This window comes from Catharus ustulatus, chromosome 1 (assembly GCF_009819885.2).
Source record: "Catharus ustulatus isolate bCatUst1 chromosome 1, bCatUst1.pri.v2, whole genome shotgun sequence".
NCBI classification, from domain to species: domain Eukaryota; kingdom Metazoa; phylum Chordata; class Aves; order Passeriformes; family Turdidae; genus Catharus; species Catharus ustulatus.
Window position 1 is genome coordinate 893,387 of NC_046221.1, and position 16,272 is coordinate 909,658.

The 16,272-nt window shown below is 52.3% G+C and overlaps 1 protein-coding gene across 7 annotated transcripts; it reads right to left on the minus strand.

Moving 5' to 3' along the window:
- Positions 1 to 1,315: 1,315 nt before the first annotated feature.
- LOC116994047 (zinc finger protein 282-like) lies at positions 1,316 to 15,041 on the minus strand. 7 transcript variants are annotated; one of them, XM_033055487.1, is made up of 10 exons: positions 14,208 to 15,041; positions 13,461 to 13,590; positions 13,160 to 13,264; positions 12,657 to 12,752; positions 12,283 to 12,402; positions 8,733 to 8,846; positions 7,582 to 7,674; positions 6,831 to 6,947; positions 6,555 to 6,668; positions 1,316 to 4,686 (listed from the first exon to the last, which is right to left on the minus strand). In XM_033055487.1, exons 1-10 carry the CDS (start codon positions 14,523 to 14,525, stop codon positions 3,662 to 3,664), a joined length of 2,232 nt encoding a protein of 743 aa, XP_032911378.1. In that variant the 5' UTR covers positions 14,526 to 15,041; the 3' UTR covers positions 1,316 to 3,661. The 7 variants fall into 7 exon arrangements, with proteins under 7 accessions (XP_032911378.1, XP_032911371.1, XP_032911361.1 ...); XM_033055480.1 differs by having other exon boundaries at positions 13,461 to 13,542; positions 14,208 to 14,696; XM_033055470.1 differs by having other exon boundaries at positions 6,831 to 6,944; positions 13,166 to 13,264; positions 14,208 to 14,696.
- Between the last annotated feature and the right edge of the window lie 1,231 nt (positions 15,042 to 16,272).

Below are 16,272 nucleotides of genomic sequence, written 5' to 3' on the forward strand. Positions count from 1 at the left end.
TAAGCAGAAACACGCGCACAAAAAAGGTTCTTTAAGTTTCCTTTAAGGAAAAGGAGCTCTGACCCCAAACGGGCTCTTCCCTGACTCAGACACCTCTGTTTCTCTATTTTTGCCCCACGACGCCACCGACGAAGTGACAGGTGACAAATCCAGACTCTTACTAGTAAAAGCAATAAATCGTGTCCTTACAAGGCCACGACACGTCCGACTCAATCCCGTGAGGAGCCTGAACACGAGCAGAAGGTCTCTGAAGGAGGATGTTTAAAGAGCAGCGCCGTGTCCCGCTCCAAAGGGGAGCGAAATTCTTCAGGCGTGGAGATGCCCGGGGTCCAAAAGGAACGACAAACGCCAGAGGGTCCCAAAAGAGCTACGAGGTTTGATTAGTAAATTATACACTTGGCATGGATATTGGGATGAGTTAGCCCCTATGTTCTGTTAGTAAATGAAAAAGGAAGGGAGAGGGGAGAGGTCGGGGAACATCACCAGCCCTGGCTCCAGCGCCGATCCCGGTGTGCAGGGTGGGCACGGACCCGAGGATGCACCTTCTTATGGGGGCACCTCCTTAGGGGTAAATTTTCCCCGCCCCGCGATCAGGTTTCCCACTTCCCATACAAATGAGGGAATGGCTCAATCCTGCTGCTGGACCTTTCTGGAATTGGGTCGGAGGGCTTGTGGTGATCTCGATTCTCCCCTGCGCTCTCCCTGCTCGCTTCCCCGCTGTGTTTGCCCAGCGTTTGTCGTGTCTGCATCCCGGGGAGGAGCTGGAGCAGCGCTGGCCCATGTGCCGTGCCCCCTCTCCAGCCACATCCTGTTAACTGCTGTTCCTTATCAGTGATCGCGACACAGCCTTAACTCCTTGAAGCCCTGACTGCACAGATTAAAAGACTTGTGTCCCCTGAAGAACGGGATGGGAACTCGGGGTGAACCGGGGGAAGGACATTCCCGAACCTCCTGGAGCTCGGAGATGCAGGGAATGGCTCCTGAGAAACCATCCCGTTCGACCTGCCCCAGGTTGATTTGCAAGAGCATCCTGGAGGCTGTGGAGGGAGGGAGGGAAACAATCCGGAGCCCGAGGGGCCGAGAAGTGCCCGACTTTTCCATAACAAAGGGCGCAGTGAGGGACAAGCAGGGACACAGCAGGAGCCGATCATCCCGCATTTTCTGTTCAGGCTATGAGGGGAGAAAAGCCCAGGGAGGGGGTGGAAATCCTTTGTTCGGGGTCCCTCCTTGGAGGCTTCACCTTGAGCTGTTACCCTGTTGTATCAAGATGAAATTGTTGTAAAGATCCAGCAGCTCGAGGCTCTGCTGTGGGAAATGTGGGATGGAGTCTTGAGGAAACCTGAGTGAGTGTTTTACCTGTGTGGGATCAAACACGGACCCATCAGCTCACACGAGCCCGTCCCAGCTCAGGTCATGCTCAGCTGTGACTCCACACTGGCTCCTGGATGAGCAGACAGGGAAATTTCCTTAACAGCCACACATCCAGCAAGTGGAATAATATCCATGCACCCAGAATAATGGCCTGGACATTCACATTCCAGCTAATTCTTGTCAACAATTAATAAAATTTTTAATGGACGCGGGAGAACAATATCCAGTGTTAACATAGCAGGATGCTGGTGTAGGACCCGGAGGGCAAGGAGTTAAAATCCCTGGAGCAAATGCCCCTGTGCCAAACTGCTCAGGTTAATTTATGACTTGGGTGAGAAGCCAACCTTAACCCCAAAACAATTCCAGAGGCTACAGTGCACTGACTCCATGCAGCACCTGCACTCTTTGATTTAAAATTAAAGTACCACCATGGCAAATTCCTGAATTCACGGCAGGAAAGGGAATTTCTGGAGTTGGCCCCAATAAGAGCTGAGGGTCCCAACACTGTGTTGGGGTGCAGCATCCTGGGCACCAAGGAGTTAAAGTGCTGCTGTGTCCCAAACCTGAATAACAAGGGACAAACGGAATAAGGTGTGGCTGCAGATGGGGACCCTCAGATATTTTCAGCCCCTCTGATTTTTCCAATTTTGGGTTTGTCTTCCTCTTTTTCTTCCTTAACTCTTTCTGCAGCTGCTTGGTTTTCACTGACAGCAGAAATTCAGCTCTTTTCCTCCCTTTCCTTTTCTCTCTAGGGTCTTGTTTGTCTCTACCATGCTTTTTCCTATCTAAATTCTCTAATAATTCTCTTTCCCAGCATGCTGCTGAAGCAAGTAGAGTCCCAAGCTGGTCATTTTTCAGGCCCAAGTTTAAACTTTAAGGGGGTGTGTCTGAGCTGTGGAGAACGGTAGGATACAGCTGCAAAAGGGGGACACATGGAGCTGGGACAGCTCTTTTTTGGGACAAACACCCTAGTGCTGGCTCCTGGAGATAAGCACAGCATGCACAGCACAGGGCATGGAGTGTCCAACAAAGATTGATCAAGCTGGGGGGGATCAAAACCACCAAAGACCCCCCTGACCCATTTCTAAGAGGACACAGAGGGATGGACTATGTCTGCTGACTCGTTTGCATCAAAGGTAGCCCCAGGGTGTGGAAAACTTGGCTGTAAAAGGGTGATCCAGGGCTCAGAGGGGCACCTCTGGGATCCTGGGCACTGTGTCAGCTGGATTGATGTCAGAGCCAGGACTGATGATGTCCTCCCCTTCATCTCTCTGATCTCCCTCCCCTTTTCCTCTTCCCTTTTACATTTTTATTTCTCTTCCTACCAGAAGATAAGGGCAAAAATACCAATTTCCATGTTGAGAGTGGGATTTGCTATCAGCTTTTTTGGACTCTTCTGACACCTGTCATTCCTTTTTGACCACAAACAAACCTTGGGAGCTTCTTTCCTCTTGGGAATGGGACACACAGACCCAAGAGAGGAGGCTGGAGGAGCAGGGCTGCCCTACCTCCACATGGCCTCTTCTCCTGTTATCAGTGTTTGGGACACAGCAGCTTGTTAACTCTCTGTTTCCCAGGTCTCTGCAGCATCTCCATGTTCTGCTTTCACAGGATTTGGAAAACTGAACAAACACTGAACAATGTGGGGAAAGAAATGCAACACAACTTTAAGGCTGTGCAGAATTAAAACCATATTCCAGGCTCCCTGGCCATTTTCTCACCCTCCAGGAATTCTCCCTTGGGGTTCAACAGCAAGGAGCCCCAGGATTTAACAGTGGGAATAAGCTGGCTCTCAGGCTCTGCACCTTCTTTCTGTTTGCCACTGAAGAAAGAAGCTTCCTCCTGCAGCTACAGGTGCAACACTTCCTTTCCCAAAGCATCTTACCGCAGTGAGTGTTTCCTGACACAGTTTCACTCCTTCAGTGGACAATTAATACCTTTAACTCACTTGTTCCCAGGACTCTGGACTCCTGGGATAACATTTTGGATAATTTCTCTCCATTCAGACAACTCTTCTTTGTAACAGGCATCACAAATGGTTCCATGTCAATGCAGTTTCTCTGCCACATGGACTCACAGTCAGCAGTACCTCCAAACTCCACCTCCCCAAATCCACAGGCACTGGTGAATGCTGTCTAACATGGAAAAAAAACTCCCCAGCCACCTCCCTTTTCCTGGGAGGGGCTCAGGAAGCCGTACCACAGCCTCCTCCTGCCCTCAGGGTCTGGCACAGAGCTTTGGGTGCTGCCCTGGCCCAGCAGGGGACACTGAGGGGGCTGTGGGGAATGTCCTACATGGAATGCATCACAGAGTCCCTGATGTTCCTGCAGGGCCAGCTGACCTGTGACACGTGGGTGTCCTGCATGTGACCTTCCTGATGCTTCATCAGGCTCCTCTTGAGCACAAATCTTTTGCTGCAGAGAGGACACTGGAAAAGCCTCTCTCCCGTGTGCCGGCGCTGGTGGTTCAGGAGGTAATCCTTCCTCCTGTAGGTTTTGTCACACTTGGAGCACTTGTAGGGCCTCTCTCCTGTGTGACTTGTCTGGTGCCTAACGAGCCATGAATGGCAAACAAAGTTTTTCCCACAGTCGGTGCAAATGTAGGATTTGCCCCGGCCCTGGCTCTGCTGCTGGGCAGGGCTGCCCCGGGCCAGGGGGGGCTCCCAGCAGGGGCTGGAGCCCGATGTGTCCGTGGGGAAGCTCTCCTCATTCTCAGCAGGTTCCTCTGTGCCCAGGCTGTCCTGATCACGGGGCCTGCCTGGGCCTGGGGGTGTCTCTGCACACTCAGAGCGGGGCCCTGGTCCCTCACAGGAGGTGGGAGCAGCTCCTGGGCCCATCCCCATCTCTCCTGGGCCCATTCCCTTCTCCCCCAGGCCCATTCCCATCTCTTCTGGGCCCATTCTCATCTCTCCCAGGCCCATTCCCTTCTCTCCAGGGCCGATTCCAATTTCTCCCAGGTGTGGGTGAAGCAGAGGGAACATCCTCTCACACGTGGGGCCTGGAAACATTTCCCCTTCTCCCTGAGGTGCCTGAGGCTGGTCCTGCTGTGGGCAGCTTCTCTCACTCTTGTACACACAGGGTCTCTTTTCCAGGCTCTTTTCCTGAGCGCTAAAGAAATCGTACTGAGCATCACCTCCAAGGCTGTTCCCATTCCTGCTGGTGGTTGTTTCCATCATTTCTGAATTCCATTGACTGTCCCATGTCACTCCATGGCTGGGATCTTTGGGAAACCCCTCCCCCAGCCTTCCTGGTACCTCTAAATCACAGGTCTTGCTCTCTAAGCAATTTGCTGGATGATCCCTCTTCAAATTTTCATCTGAAACAGAGATTTTAGAGATTTTTAATTCAGGAGTCTCCTTAGGAATGTCCCTCACAGCCCAAGGCCACATCTTTAATACTGAGTGGGGAACGAAGTACCAGCAAAATTTCCAGGAAAATAGAACGACTTTTTTCAACCGTATTTTTAAAAATCTACATTAAAAAATGACTGCTGCAGTCTCAGATTCAGCCTCTCACTCAGATCACAGAGCCAACTCAGTGTCCCCAGCTGCACTCCAAACACTCCCCTGAGCATTTCCAGGAGCAGAGTCCAAGCAGGGCCCTGGAGCCAGCTCAGCAAGTCACAAAACTGTGGGATCTCCTGAGCTGGGAGACACCACAAGGATGGAGTCCAACCCCTGGCCGTGCATGGACACCCCAACAATCCCACCCCAAGCCTGAGAGCGTTGTCCAAGTGCTCCCTGAGCTCTGGCAGCCTTGAGGCTGTGCCCATTCCCTGGGGAGCCTGTTTGGTGCCCAACCACCCTCAGGGGGAAGAACCTTTTCCTAATATCCAACCTAAACCTCCCCTCCTGGGCTTAACAGAAGCACTCTCTGCTCCCAGGAATTCATGCTGTCTAACAATTTTTTTAATGAACAGCCTTGGAAACTGTCTGGGGTTACAATACAGGATGTGATAAAAGGTATCTGTTCTATCACCATCTGTTCAGGGTGGGGGCAGTGATCCTTATCTCTGTGGGAGATATTCTGCTAATGGGCCATCCATTGAAACCAGGCAGGGCAGTGTTCTTTATCTTTTCACAGCCCATCCTTCCTCCAGCCAGTCATTTTCTGCTCATGGCCATTGAGTCCCACTGTGGGACTGATAAAATTACTGCATCCCATTGGGAGTTGCTCCAGCCAGGGGGAAGAGCCCAACATTTCTTACCAAGATAAAAACAGAGGTTTTGGGACACTAAGGGAGCCCCTTTCTCCACTGGACTCCAGAGGAAAACCGGATTTCTCCACATCCCCACTGGAGCTCTGGAGGGAAACTGTACCTTGTACAGGAGCACTGCTCCAACTGAGCCACATCTGTCACTGCAGGAGGATGCAGCCACCATGGAATGGGACTGCTGCCAACACCCTGCCTGACAGGTGTCAGGCTGTACTCTGACTGTGTCAGGGTTTGGGGTTTGTTCTTTGTAGTGCTGTATTTCTATTTTAATTTCCCTAGTAAAGAACTGTTATTCCTATTCCCATATCTTTGCCTGAGAGCTGCTTGATTTCAAAATGATAATAATTTGGAGGGAGGGGGTTTACATTCTCCATTTCAAAGAGAGGCTCCTGCCTTTCTTAGCAGACACCTGTCCTCCAAACTAGGACAGAAACCTATTTTTCTTGCCTGAGTAACAACCCAAGTGGAGCTGTATTTTTGGTATGGAACTTTCTTTGAAAGTCACTGACTCGAATTGCAGCCATGATGGAAATTCTCTGTGATTGAAGCCTACTGTCTTGAACCCTATAAACTGCAGTCCAAAGTGAGACCCACTGAGCTCCCAATTCCCAGAAAATAAAGGAATGTGTGCCCCAAACACTGATAACTGTATGGCCATGGAGCCATGGAGAAAGGACAAGATTTGGCTGGAGAAGGAGGGGGGCATGAGCCTGAGCACAGCTCTGGGTTTGCCTCCACACAAGCCCAAGCCAGTGCCTCTGACAGCTTTTGGCCAGCTCAAGGGGGAAGGAGCCCCTTCAGCTGACAGAACCCAAAATTTCTGAGACCAAATATTAACCAGCAGACTGAGATTTGTCCCAGTTCTCACATGGTTAACATCCTCAGGTTGTGACATTTCATATAGTATTAAAAAATACTCTAAACTGGATTTACTGTCCCTAAAATCCCAGCTGAAATCTGTTACTGACCTGTACTTGGATCTGCAGAGATTTCCTCTTTCTCCAAGTCCTGCTGTTTAGAGCAGGGTGGCTCCTCCTCTTGTTTAATCCACGATGAAACATTCATTGCGTAAGTCTGAAATCCTGTTCGTTGGGGAGAATTTACACAACTGAGAAACACCAGGGGGAAGACACAAAGCCTAGATAATTTGGAAATGGTCAATGGTAACAAAGCATCAGGGAAGGCACAGCAGGAAGAGCCAGTAAGGGGTAATTCCTGCAGTGGAGTTTTTGGCACATCCTCACCTGTGTCAGGGTCTCTTGGGAGGTCCTCACCCTCTGTGCCTGGCAGTTCCCTGGCATCCACCTCGCTGCCTTTCCTGGTCTGACTGGATGCCTCAGGCTCGTAAAATCCTCGTTCTGCTAAGGGAGGAAGCCCAGGAGAAGTGTATCATACCTGCCTAAACTCAGGATTGCACAAGGCTGAAAACCTGCTCTGGTCTGGGCTTTGGAGGTTGTTACCCCAAGCCAAGCTTCCCTAAGCCCAGTTTCTTAAGGAAACCTGTTGGAAAGGTCTAAAAATTCCAGCTGGCTACAAACACAGAAAGCCAAGTACAGTGGCAGTGGAGCCAACAGGCAGCACCACTACCTTTGTTAAGAGTGAGGAAAATCTGCAAAGCAGAGCAGCTGATTTGTAAAACAAAGAGATTCTAAGTGAGAAGGCAAAGAACAAAGCCCAGGGCTCTGGATGCTTTCAGAGGAGTCTGTGTGCTCCTCCTTAGCCAGAAGGGAAGGGAGGAGGGAAAAGGCAACCTGAAGGAATTTAGGGGAGGATGAAACAGCTCCTAATTTACACTTGGGTAAAAACCAGCCATGCAGCCACAAACTCCAAAATGTCCGTGAGAAGGGAAAGGGGCAACACCAGCCCTCATCTGTTGAGTCTTCTGGCAAGTCTGCTCAAAACTTCTTGAAAATTTGGAGGTAGGGAGGAAAAACCCACACACAACATGGAATTTTATCCTGTTTGATTTTCCCTCTGAGGTATGCAGTTACTCACCTGGGCAGGGCTCTCCAGGAGCTTTTGCAGTTTCCTCCTCTCTAACTGCAGTGCACAACACCTCCTCTTGCTTAATCTGGATTATGCTGTCTTCTGTTAACAAGAACCAGTGTTATTTTAACACCATACAAAATTAATTCCAACTGTCAGCCCAGCCCAGCCAGATCTGCTCTGTTCTAGCTCACATTCTAAAGAAAGCCTCGCTCCAGTTCTAGTTCTTGCTGACCAAGGCTTCTTGAACAGACCTGAAATGTTGGTTACAAAACCCTCAGCAGATGTTTGAGCCTGAGAAATGCACAACATTTTCATGCAAGTGAAAACATGTTCTCCATGGCCCCAGGAGAGGCCAGAGCCACTTGAATTCTTGTCCTTGAGTTTTGTTTCCCTCTTGGTGCCACTGGAGTTCTGTTGTTTCCTTTTCAGTCCCTCTCAGTCACACATCACTTCTCACCCATCAGAGAAACACTCATGAGAAGAGAGTTCTTAGAGAGTAAGTCATGAAATTTATAGAAAAAAAACAACCCAAAAGTCTGTGGAATAAATAAAGGCAGATGGGCCAGCACTCTGCACCTTTACAGTGCAGACCTGGCCAAGGGGGCTGGTGGATTTCCCAGGAGAGGGAAAAGAAGGGTGTGATGGAGCATTCTGGAAAGGCTGGTGGGGATGGAATGCCTGACTCAGCACAGCAAATGCCTTGGAGAGATGCTCGTCTTAGAATCATGGAATTGTTGAGGTTGGGAAAGCCCTTTAAGGTCACTGAATCCAACCATTCCCCCAGCACTGCCAAGGCCACCAAAGTGCCACATTCACAGGACTTTTGAATCACTCCAGCCATGGGGACTCCACCACTGCCCTGGGCAGCTGGGCCAGGGCTGGACAGCCTTTTTGGAGAAGGAATTTTCCCAATATCTACCTAAACCTCTCCTGGCACAACTCAAGGCCGTTCCCTCTCCTCCTGTCCCTGTTCCCTGGAGCAGAGTCTGAGCCCCCAGCTGTCCCCTCCTGTCAGGGAGTTGTGCAGAGCCATGAGGTCCCCCCTGAGCCTCCTTTTCCAGGCCAAAACACCACGCACACCCCAGACGTCCCCAAAACCTGGCAGGTGCTCAGTGTCCCACGTCCCCCTCGCACCCACCGGCCCTGACACCACTCACCGGTGCCGGTATCCGCGGGATTCCCTCTCACATCCCGGTCCCTGCAGCTCCGGGCACTCGGCCGGTTCCTGCCCTCCGCCGGGGCCTGGGCGTTGTGTCCAGCGGAGTCCGGCCCTGCGGGGAATGGTGGCTGAGGGGAGGCCGGGCTGGCACCAGGGGGCTCCTTCACCGCCCGCCATGACCCCGGCCACCCTCACTGTGTGCTGGCCACACGGGCACCTGCACCTTGAACCACAGCGCTCCATGAGGGAACGGGATCCCTCTAAGAGCCATGAGGGAACAGAATCCACCCAAAGCCATGAGGGAATAGGGCCCTCAGAGCCATGAGGGAACAGGGTCCGTCCAAAGCCATAAGGGAACGGGATCCCCCTCAGAGCCATGAGGGAACAGGGTCCCCCTCAGAGCCATGAGGGAATGGGATCCCCCTCAGAGCCATGAGGGAATGGGATCCCCCTCAGAGCCTTGAGGGAACAGGGCCCTCAGAGCCATGAGGGAACAGGGCCCTCAGAGCCATGAGGGAACGGGATCCCCCTCAGAGCCATGAGGGAACAGGGCCCTCAGAGCCATGAGGGATCGAGGTCCACCCAGAGCCATGAGGGAACAGGAATCCCCTCAGAGCCATGAGGGAAGAGGGTCCCCCTCAGAGCCATGAAGGAACAGGAATCCCCTCAGAGCCATGAGGGAACAGGATCCCTCTCACAGCCATGAGGGAAACAGGGTTCTCAGAACTGTGAGGGATCAAGGTCCACCCAGAACCATGATGGAACAGGGATCCTCTCAGAGCCATGAGGACCAATTCCCTCAGGGCTGTGAGAGATCACCCAGAGCCGTGAGGGAACAGGATCCCCCTCAGATCTGTGAGGACAAATCCCTCAGAGCTGTGAGAGATTGGGGTTCAGCCCAGAGCTGTGAGGGAACAGGGTCCTCTCAGAGCCATGAGGGATCAGGGTCCCATCTGAGCTGTGAGGGGCTTGGGATCCTCTCAGAACCTGAGGGAACAGGGTCCCCTCAAAGCAGTGAAGGATCAGGGATCCTCTCAGAACTGTGAAGAACTGGAGTGCCCTCAGAGCCGTGAGGGATCAAGGATCCTCTGAGCTGTGAGGCACTTGTGGATTCTTTCAGAGCTCTGAGGGATTGTGGTCCTTATCCATTTAGGTGGGATATTGGGAAAATTCCTTCCTGGAAAGGGCTGCCCAGCCCTGGCACAATGTGCCCAGGGCAGTGGTGGTGTCCCCATCCCTGAAGGGATTTAAAAGCCCTGTGGATGTGGCACTCAGGGATGTGGGTTAGTGGTGCCTTGGCAGTGCTGGGAAATGGTTGATAGAGGCATTTCCCAACTTCAACAATTCCATGATTCTGTGATTCCTGCAAGCATCACTCTGCCTGTGCACAGGGACAATATCTATTCTTCCTCTCAGTCCTGAAGAAGGAGTGCCTTTCTGTGTCACTTGAATTTTGTCTTGAATTCAGGGTTCTATTTTTGCAATTCAAACAACACAAATTCCAAAATAGCTCAGAGATTTGCTACAAATACATGTATTTGTCTCTGAAATTCAGGAGAGCTGGGCTCTGGAACAGAGAAACCATAAAATACTGCGTCACCTCTGATATCAAAGGCAACTTCAAAAAGTGATGAAACATGGAGCATGTAAAATACAGAAACAGTCCAGAAAGGGCAACTAAGGTTGTTCGTAGAATAATCCAGAAGTGCTGCTGAGATGATCCCAAATAGAATTCAGAATATTGTGGTCACAGGGGAATTGTCCCTTCACTGCTTCACGGGGCCACAACTTTGCCTCTTTATCCCAGAACACATCCTGCTCTTATGGAATCCTGGAATGGTTTGGGTGGGACTTTAAAGCTCATACAATGCCACCCTCTGCCCTGTCCAATTTTATCTTGGACACTTCCAGGGATCCAGGGGCAGCCACAGCTTCTCTGGGTAACTTGTGCAGGGCCTCCCCACCCTCAGCCAGGAATTCCTTCCCAATAACCCAGCCCTGTGCCAGCAGGAAGCCTTTGCCTCTACAATAATCTGCAATTCAGGGCACTAAGAATATTTTTTAAAATTAAGCTATAAGATGTTTAGATTCAACTTCCAACTGGACCAAAACACAGAGTGTAATTTTCCCTCTTTCTGTACAAAAGCAGCAAATCATCCAAAATTTTAGGGAGAGTTCTAAACTCCTTTGTTCCTGAGTGAGATCTGACCAATCAGATTGTGACTGGAAGTTGTTTTCCGTATCCAACCATTAAATCCACAAGGAGATGAAATGCAGCAGGAACCCAAACAGTTCCATTGTCATGACACCACCGAGTCAAGAGGTTTGATGTCTCCATGAAATTTTGACGTGAGATGAAATGTTGATTTCATGGATTTCCTCAGGAGCGAACAACTCCATTCAAAACAGCTGTCAGTCAACAGAACCCATGGATTCTTAGATAAGAGTAAGCTAAAAATGCTCTTCACAACTGAGCATTTTGACTGAAACCCCAAATTTTATGCTGAACCAACTTTTCCACAGGAAGTTGATTTTCGTGTGACCTACATAACAACGAGGTCATTATTATTTAGGTGTTTTAATTTATTCAGTTTATTTTCAAATTCTCCCCTTGCCACACTCTATATTTGGGTCTAAATCTCTCTATAAATTGCAATATTCTACCACTCTTGTGACAGCACTGATGGGGACTCTGGAGAGCAACAACCTCGCTGAACTCCTGTTCCAGAACAAACAGCTGCTGTCAAAACACAAGTGAAATGCACCGAGAAATAAAAAAAAACCAAACCACAAACTAGACATTATTTTCTCTTCCTGGACTCAACCCATCATGACCACAACACTGAAAATGTTTTGCTGGCTGCAGGATTTATGTGATCTGGGTGAGAATTGTATTGTGAACTTATTTACACGTATTTTTAAATATTTTAACACTTCAGGCCTGTTTGGATCTTGGATTTACATATGAAGATCCATTCCCCTGCTCAGGCTCCAACACAGTATTGAAAAAAAGAACTGAAAACAATTGAACCCTGTGGGTTTTTTTGATTTCAGGTCAACTTCTGTCTCTCCATCCATAAAGTACAATACAACAAACTACCATTTACAGCAGGTAAAATGATTTGAAAAACAAAAAAGATTGAAAGAAAGCATTTAGAACCTCATAGGCTTAATGTTATTTTTATTAAAAATCAAATCTTTACTGCTGCAAATTTAATCACCATTTTTCAAACAGACAGAAACAAGTTCCCTGCTCTGAATTGTTTTCAACTTAATGATTCCTGGTATTCTGAGGGATTCATTCCAGGTATGGCAGTGTCCTCACCTGCAGTGCCTCATCCTCCCAGCACTTTGACCTTCCCAAGAATAAAACTCTCCCCATGCTTCCTGCTCACTCCCCACCTCAGCATGGCTCCTGCTGTCTCCCCAGTGCCCTGCCTGCCTCCCCTAAGCCTCCACATTTCATCACACACCATCCCACAGCAGGGATGTCAGGGATTCCCACATCTCCAGCAGCACAGGACGATGTGGGATCGCTGGGAACTCACCCACACCAAGCTCTGAGAACTCCACGCCCTCCATGGCTCCCCGCTCCTTTGCATAAGGCTCTTCCTCCTCTTCCTGCTTCACAATGACAGCAAAGCTCGGCTCTGGAATGCTGCAGTCTGCTGAGGAAAAGAGGAAACTCTTTTACTGGGAGAGAGGAAACTCCTTTATTGGTTATTGCAGTCCCACTGGACTCCTCCCTCGCTGCCCCAGGAAGTTTATGCCCACCCACTCACCCTGTTGCCACACACAACCTCTCCAGCATTTCCCATTCCTGATTCTGGGAGCTCTGCTCTGCTCTGCCCTGCAGGGAAGAGGTTCCCTCAGTACCCCCCAGTTCCAGACCCTCGAGCCAAGGTCCTTCCACAACACTCACCATGGCCAGGTTCAGCCAGTCCTGCTCTTCCCTCCTGGTTTTCCTGCACTTCTCTGCTGTCCCAGCTGCTCACATTGAGTTCAAACAGCAGAGCCTCTGCCAATGACAGAAATCATGGAATCAGATCACAGAATCCCAGGAGAGCTTGGGTTAATCTTCCACCCTCTGCCATGGTTAGAGACACCTTCCACTATCCCAGATTGCTCCAAGCCCTGTCCAACCTGGCCTTGGACACCTCCAGGGATCCAGGAGCAACCACAGGGCGACCTGTGCCAGGGCCTCACCATCCTCACAGCCAAGAATTTCTTCCTGACTTGTAATCCTAAAAATCAAACCTGTTACATTTTTTATCCCCCTCTGTTACTCTCCCTGAACCATCTCCTTTTGAGATCCAAGAGGTTCCCTATGAGCAAAGCAGGAGCATCACCTTGTGCCAACCTCTGTGCGATGACAGCACCACACAACCCTCACTCCCAGGATTAAAGCTTTAATTCATCCCTCACCTGCACCTGGTTCTGCTGGCATCTCTCTGGGAGCTGCCTCCTCCTCATTGCAGGGCGCTTCTCCCTGGAGCCGGGACAGGAGGGCAGGTTCAGAGATGACATCGTCTGACAAGGAACAGAGAGAGGAATGTTTCCGTGCTGCATCCACAGGGAGGAACACACCCAGCAGCACTCCCCAAACCACCCTCATCACCTACACACATGGCTGGGCAGCACGGAGAGTCTTCAAACACAGGCAGTGGCCTCACTGTGCTCCCAAAAATCTGCTTCCCATGTGTGCTGACCCCACAGCAACACTCACCCAGCAGGACCGGGGCTTCTCTCTTCCCTGTCAGCACCTTTCCACACAGCTCTCTCTGCCACTCCTCCAGGTTCTCCCACTCCTGCGTGGAAAAACCAGCGGCATCGTTTTCCAACGCCACAGCCGGGGCCTGCAATCCCAAAAGTGACACTCAGCACTGATCCTGGAACGCAGAGAATCCTACTCCCTACTTGTTCCTGCTACCAGGTGTCAGGGGAAGAAAACTCCTGCCTTGGGGCATTCTCTGGACACTGAGAGTAAGTTTGGATCTTGGCTAAACTTTGGGACATTGTGTTATTCCACAATATTCTCACTTCCCCCTGGAGCCTGATCCCATTGGGGACCTCAGAATACGGAAGAACTTCCCGTTGTTGGTAAAAACGTGAGAGCCCATCCTTTGGCAGGGAAAACCAGCTGAATACAACAACACACAGGAGCAAACACTTCCTGCTTCGTGCCTTCGCATGACGGGCGACAGAAGAAATCTTGGCAGATATTGTGGAATGATTTCCATGGCAGAAGCTGCCGGGAGAGGCGAGGAGTGTGGGAAATGGATTTGTAGAAAGTTTTTAAGAGTTTGACAGAAAGTCTCTTTCCACATGAGACTGAAAATGGAATAACAGTGTTTTAAAACGCCTGTCAGCTGCTCCATCTCTGCGTCAGAAAAGCGCAAAGTCCAACAGAGGAGCACAGGAGTCTCTGCGCTGTCCCTGTCCCCTCCAGACCCCTTAAAGAGCCGTCCCTTACCTTGGGGACCTCCACCCCGGGGGGCAGCCGCAGGATACAGAGGTTCCTGTTCTTCAGCAGGTTCTCCATGTTCTCCAGGCGCCGCTGGAGCCTCCCGTACTCCTGGATGAGGGTGCCCAGCGCCGCGCACTTGCTCTCCAGCTGACTCCCGAACTCCCCGACCATTTTCTCGCAGTCCAGGTGTTTCTTCTCGCTGTTGCCGGCCCGGTGTTCCAGGCTGAAGAGCCGGGACGCGTGTGCGGCCACGCTGCGCTCCAGCGCCTGCACGGCCGCCACCACGGTCCACAGCGAGATGGTGCTGCCGCCCGCCAGCTCCATCCCCGCACCGGGACACACGGAGCGCAGGGCTGAGCAAGCGACAACAGCGGGGCAGAACAGCCCCGCTTCGCCCGCCGCACACCGGGGCCGGCCCGCTCCTTGCCGTGCTTCCCGGAGCTGGAGCTCCCCGCTCGGACCGGCCCTTCCCTGGCCGCCGCTGCCCTGCCTCGCCGCCGCCTTTCCTTGCCGCCAAGAAGCGCCGCTTCCTCTTCCTCCTCCGCTTCCGCCGCCGCCACAGCGGCCCCCGCCGGCCGGCAGCCCCCGCGGTGATTGACAGCTGTCAGTCACCGGCAAGGGGCTGATGTTGAGCGGAGTGGCAGGAAACCCCCCCGAGGTTCCACCGCAGCGGCGCTTCCCGGCGGGACAACAGAATCCCAGAATGGAAGGGAGCACAGTGGGCACCTGGTGGCACCTCCCTGCTCCAGCAGGGCCATCCCAGAGCAAAGGGCTCAGGATGACATCCAGATAATGCTGGAATATCCCCGGTGAGGAGACTCCAGCCCTTCCCAGGGCTCTGTTCCAGCTCGGTCCCTGCCCAGGGCAGAAGTTCTGCCTCCTGTGCAGGGGCAGTTCCTGGGATCAGTCCCTGCCTGTTCCTCTGGTGCCATTGCTGGGCCTGGAGCAGAGCCTGGGTCTGCTCTGACCCTCCCTGCACTCAGGGACAGACAGACAGACAGACAGGGACACCCAGGGACACATGGAGACACTCAGGGACAGACAGGGACAGCCAAGGGTAGACAGGGATACCCAGGGCTGAGGGTCCCTCTCAGCTGGGGCTCCTCTGAGGCAGAACAGCCTCAGCTCCCTCAGCCTTTCCTGGGCACGGAGATGCTCCAGCCCTTCCTCATCTCCACAGCCTCCGCTGGCCCTTCTCCAGGAGCTCCCTGTCTCTGCCATGCTGAGGATCCAGAGCTGGACACAGCATTCCAGAGGTGCCTCCAGGGCTGGGAAGAGGGGCAGGATCCCTTCCTGGCACCTGCTGGGATTGCTCTTCCCAATGCACCCCAGGATCCCATTGGCCTCTTGCCACAGGACACTCTGCTGGCACAGGGACAGCTCATTGTCACCCAGGAACCCCAGTTCCTTCCCCATGGAGCTGCTCCAACAGGTCACCCCCAGCCTCTGCAGGTACCTGGGCTTGCTCCTCCCCAGGTGCAGCACCTGCACTTGCCCTTGTTGAATTGCAGAAGTTTCCTCTCTGCCCATCTCTCCAACCTGCTGAGGTCCCTCTGTAGGGCCACACAGCCCTCAGGGGCATCAGCTGCTCCTCCCAGCTTTGATCCCTGAGGAGGCATCAACCCTTTCACCCAGGCCAGTGATGAACCAAGCCCAGCAGAGCCCAGTCTGTGACATTAACCCTGACCCTCTGCAAGCTGCCACCAACCACTTCCCCATCCATCCATCCATCCATCCATCCATCCATCCATCCATCCATCCATCCATCCATCCATCCATCCGTCCGTCCGTCCGTCCGTCCATCCATCCATCCATCCATCCGACCCACCCTTCCGAGACCTCGGTGTCGACCCCTCAACCCATCCCACCTCCCTCCCGACCCATCCCACCGCCCATCCCTCCATCGGCCCCACCCCTCCGGGAGCTCGGCACCTCCCATCCCATCCCATCCCAGGGTCCATCCACCGATCGGACCCACCCCCGGAGCTCGGTGCCGCCCCTCCGGCGGCGTGTCCCGCGCGGCCCGCCCTGCCCGCAGCGGCGCGGGGCCATGGCGGAGCTCCGTGCGCGC

Coding starts and splice junctions, on each gene's coding strand:
- LOC116994047 (XM_033055487.1), bottom strand. CDS start 14,525: ATGGAGCTGGCGGGCGGCAGCACCATCTCGCTGTGGACCGTGGTGGCG. Junction 8,847..12,282: donor GTTCTCAGAGCTTGGTGTGG/GTGAGTTCCCAG, acceptor CATTCCCCGCAG/GGCCGGACTCCGCTGGACAC. Junction 7,675..8,732: donor TCCCGCGGATACCGGCACCG/GTGAGTGGTGTC, acceptor TCTTGTTAACAG/AAGACAGCATAATCCAGATT.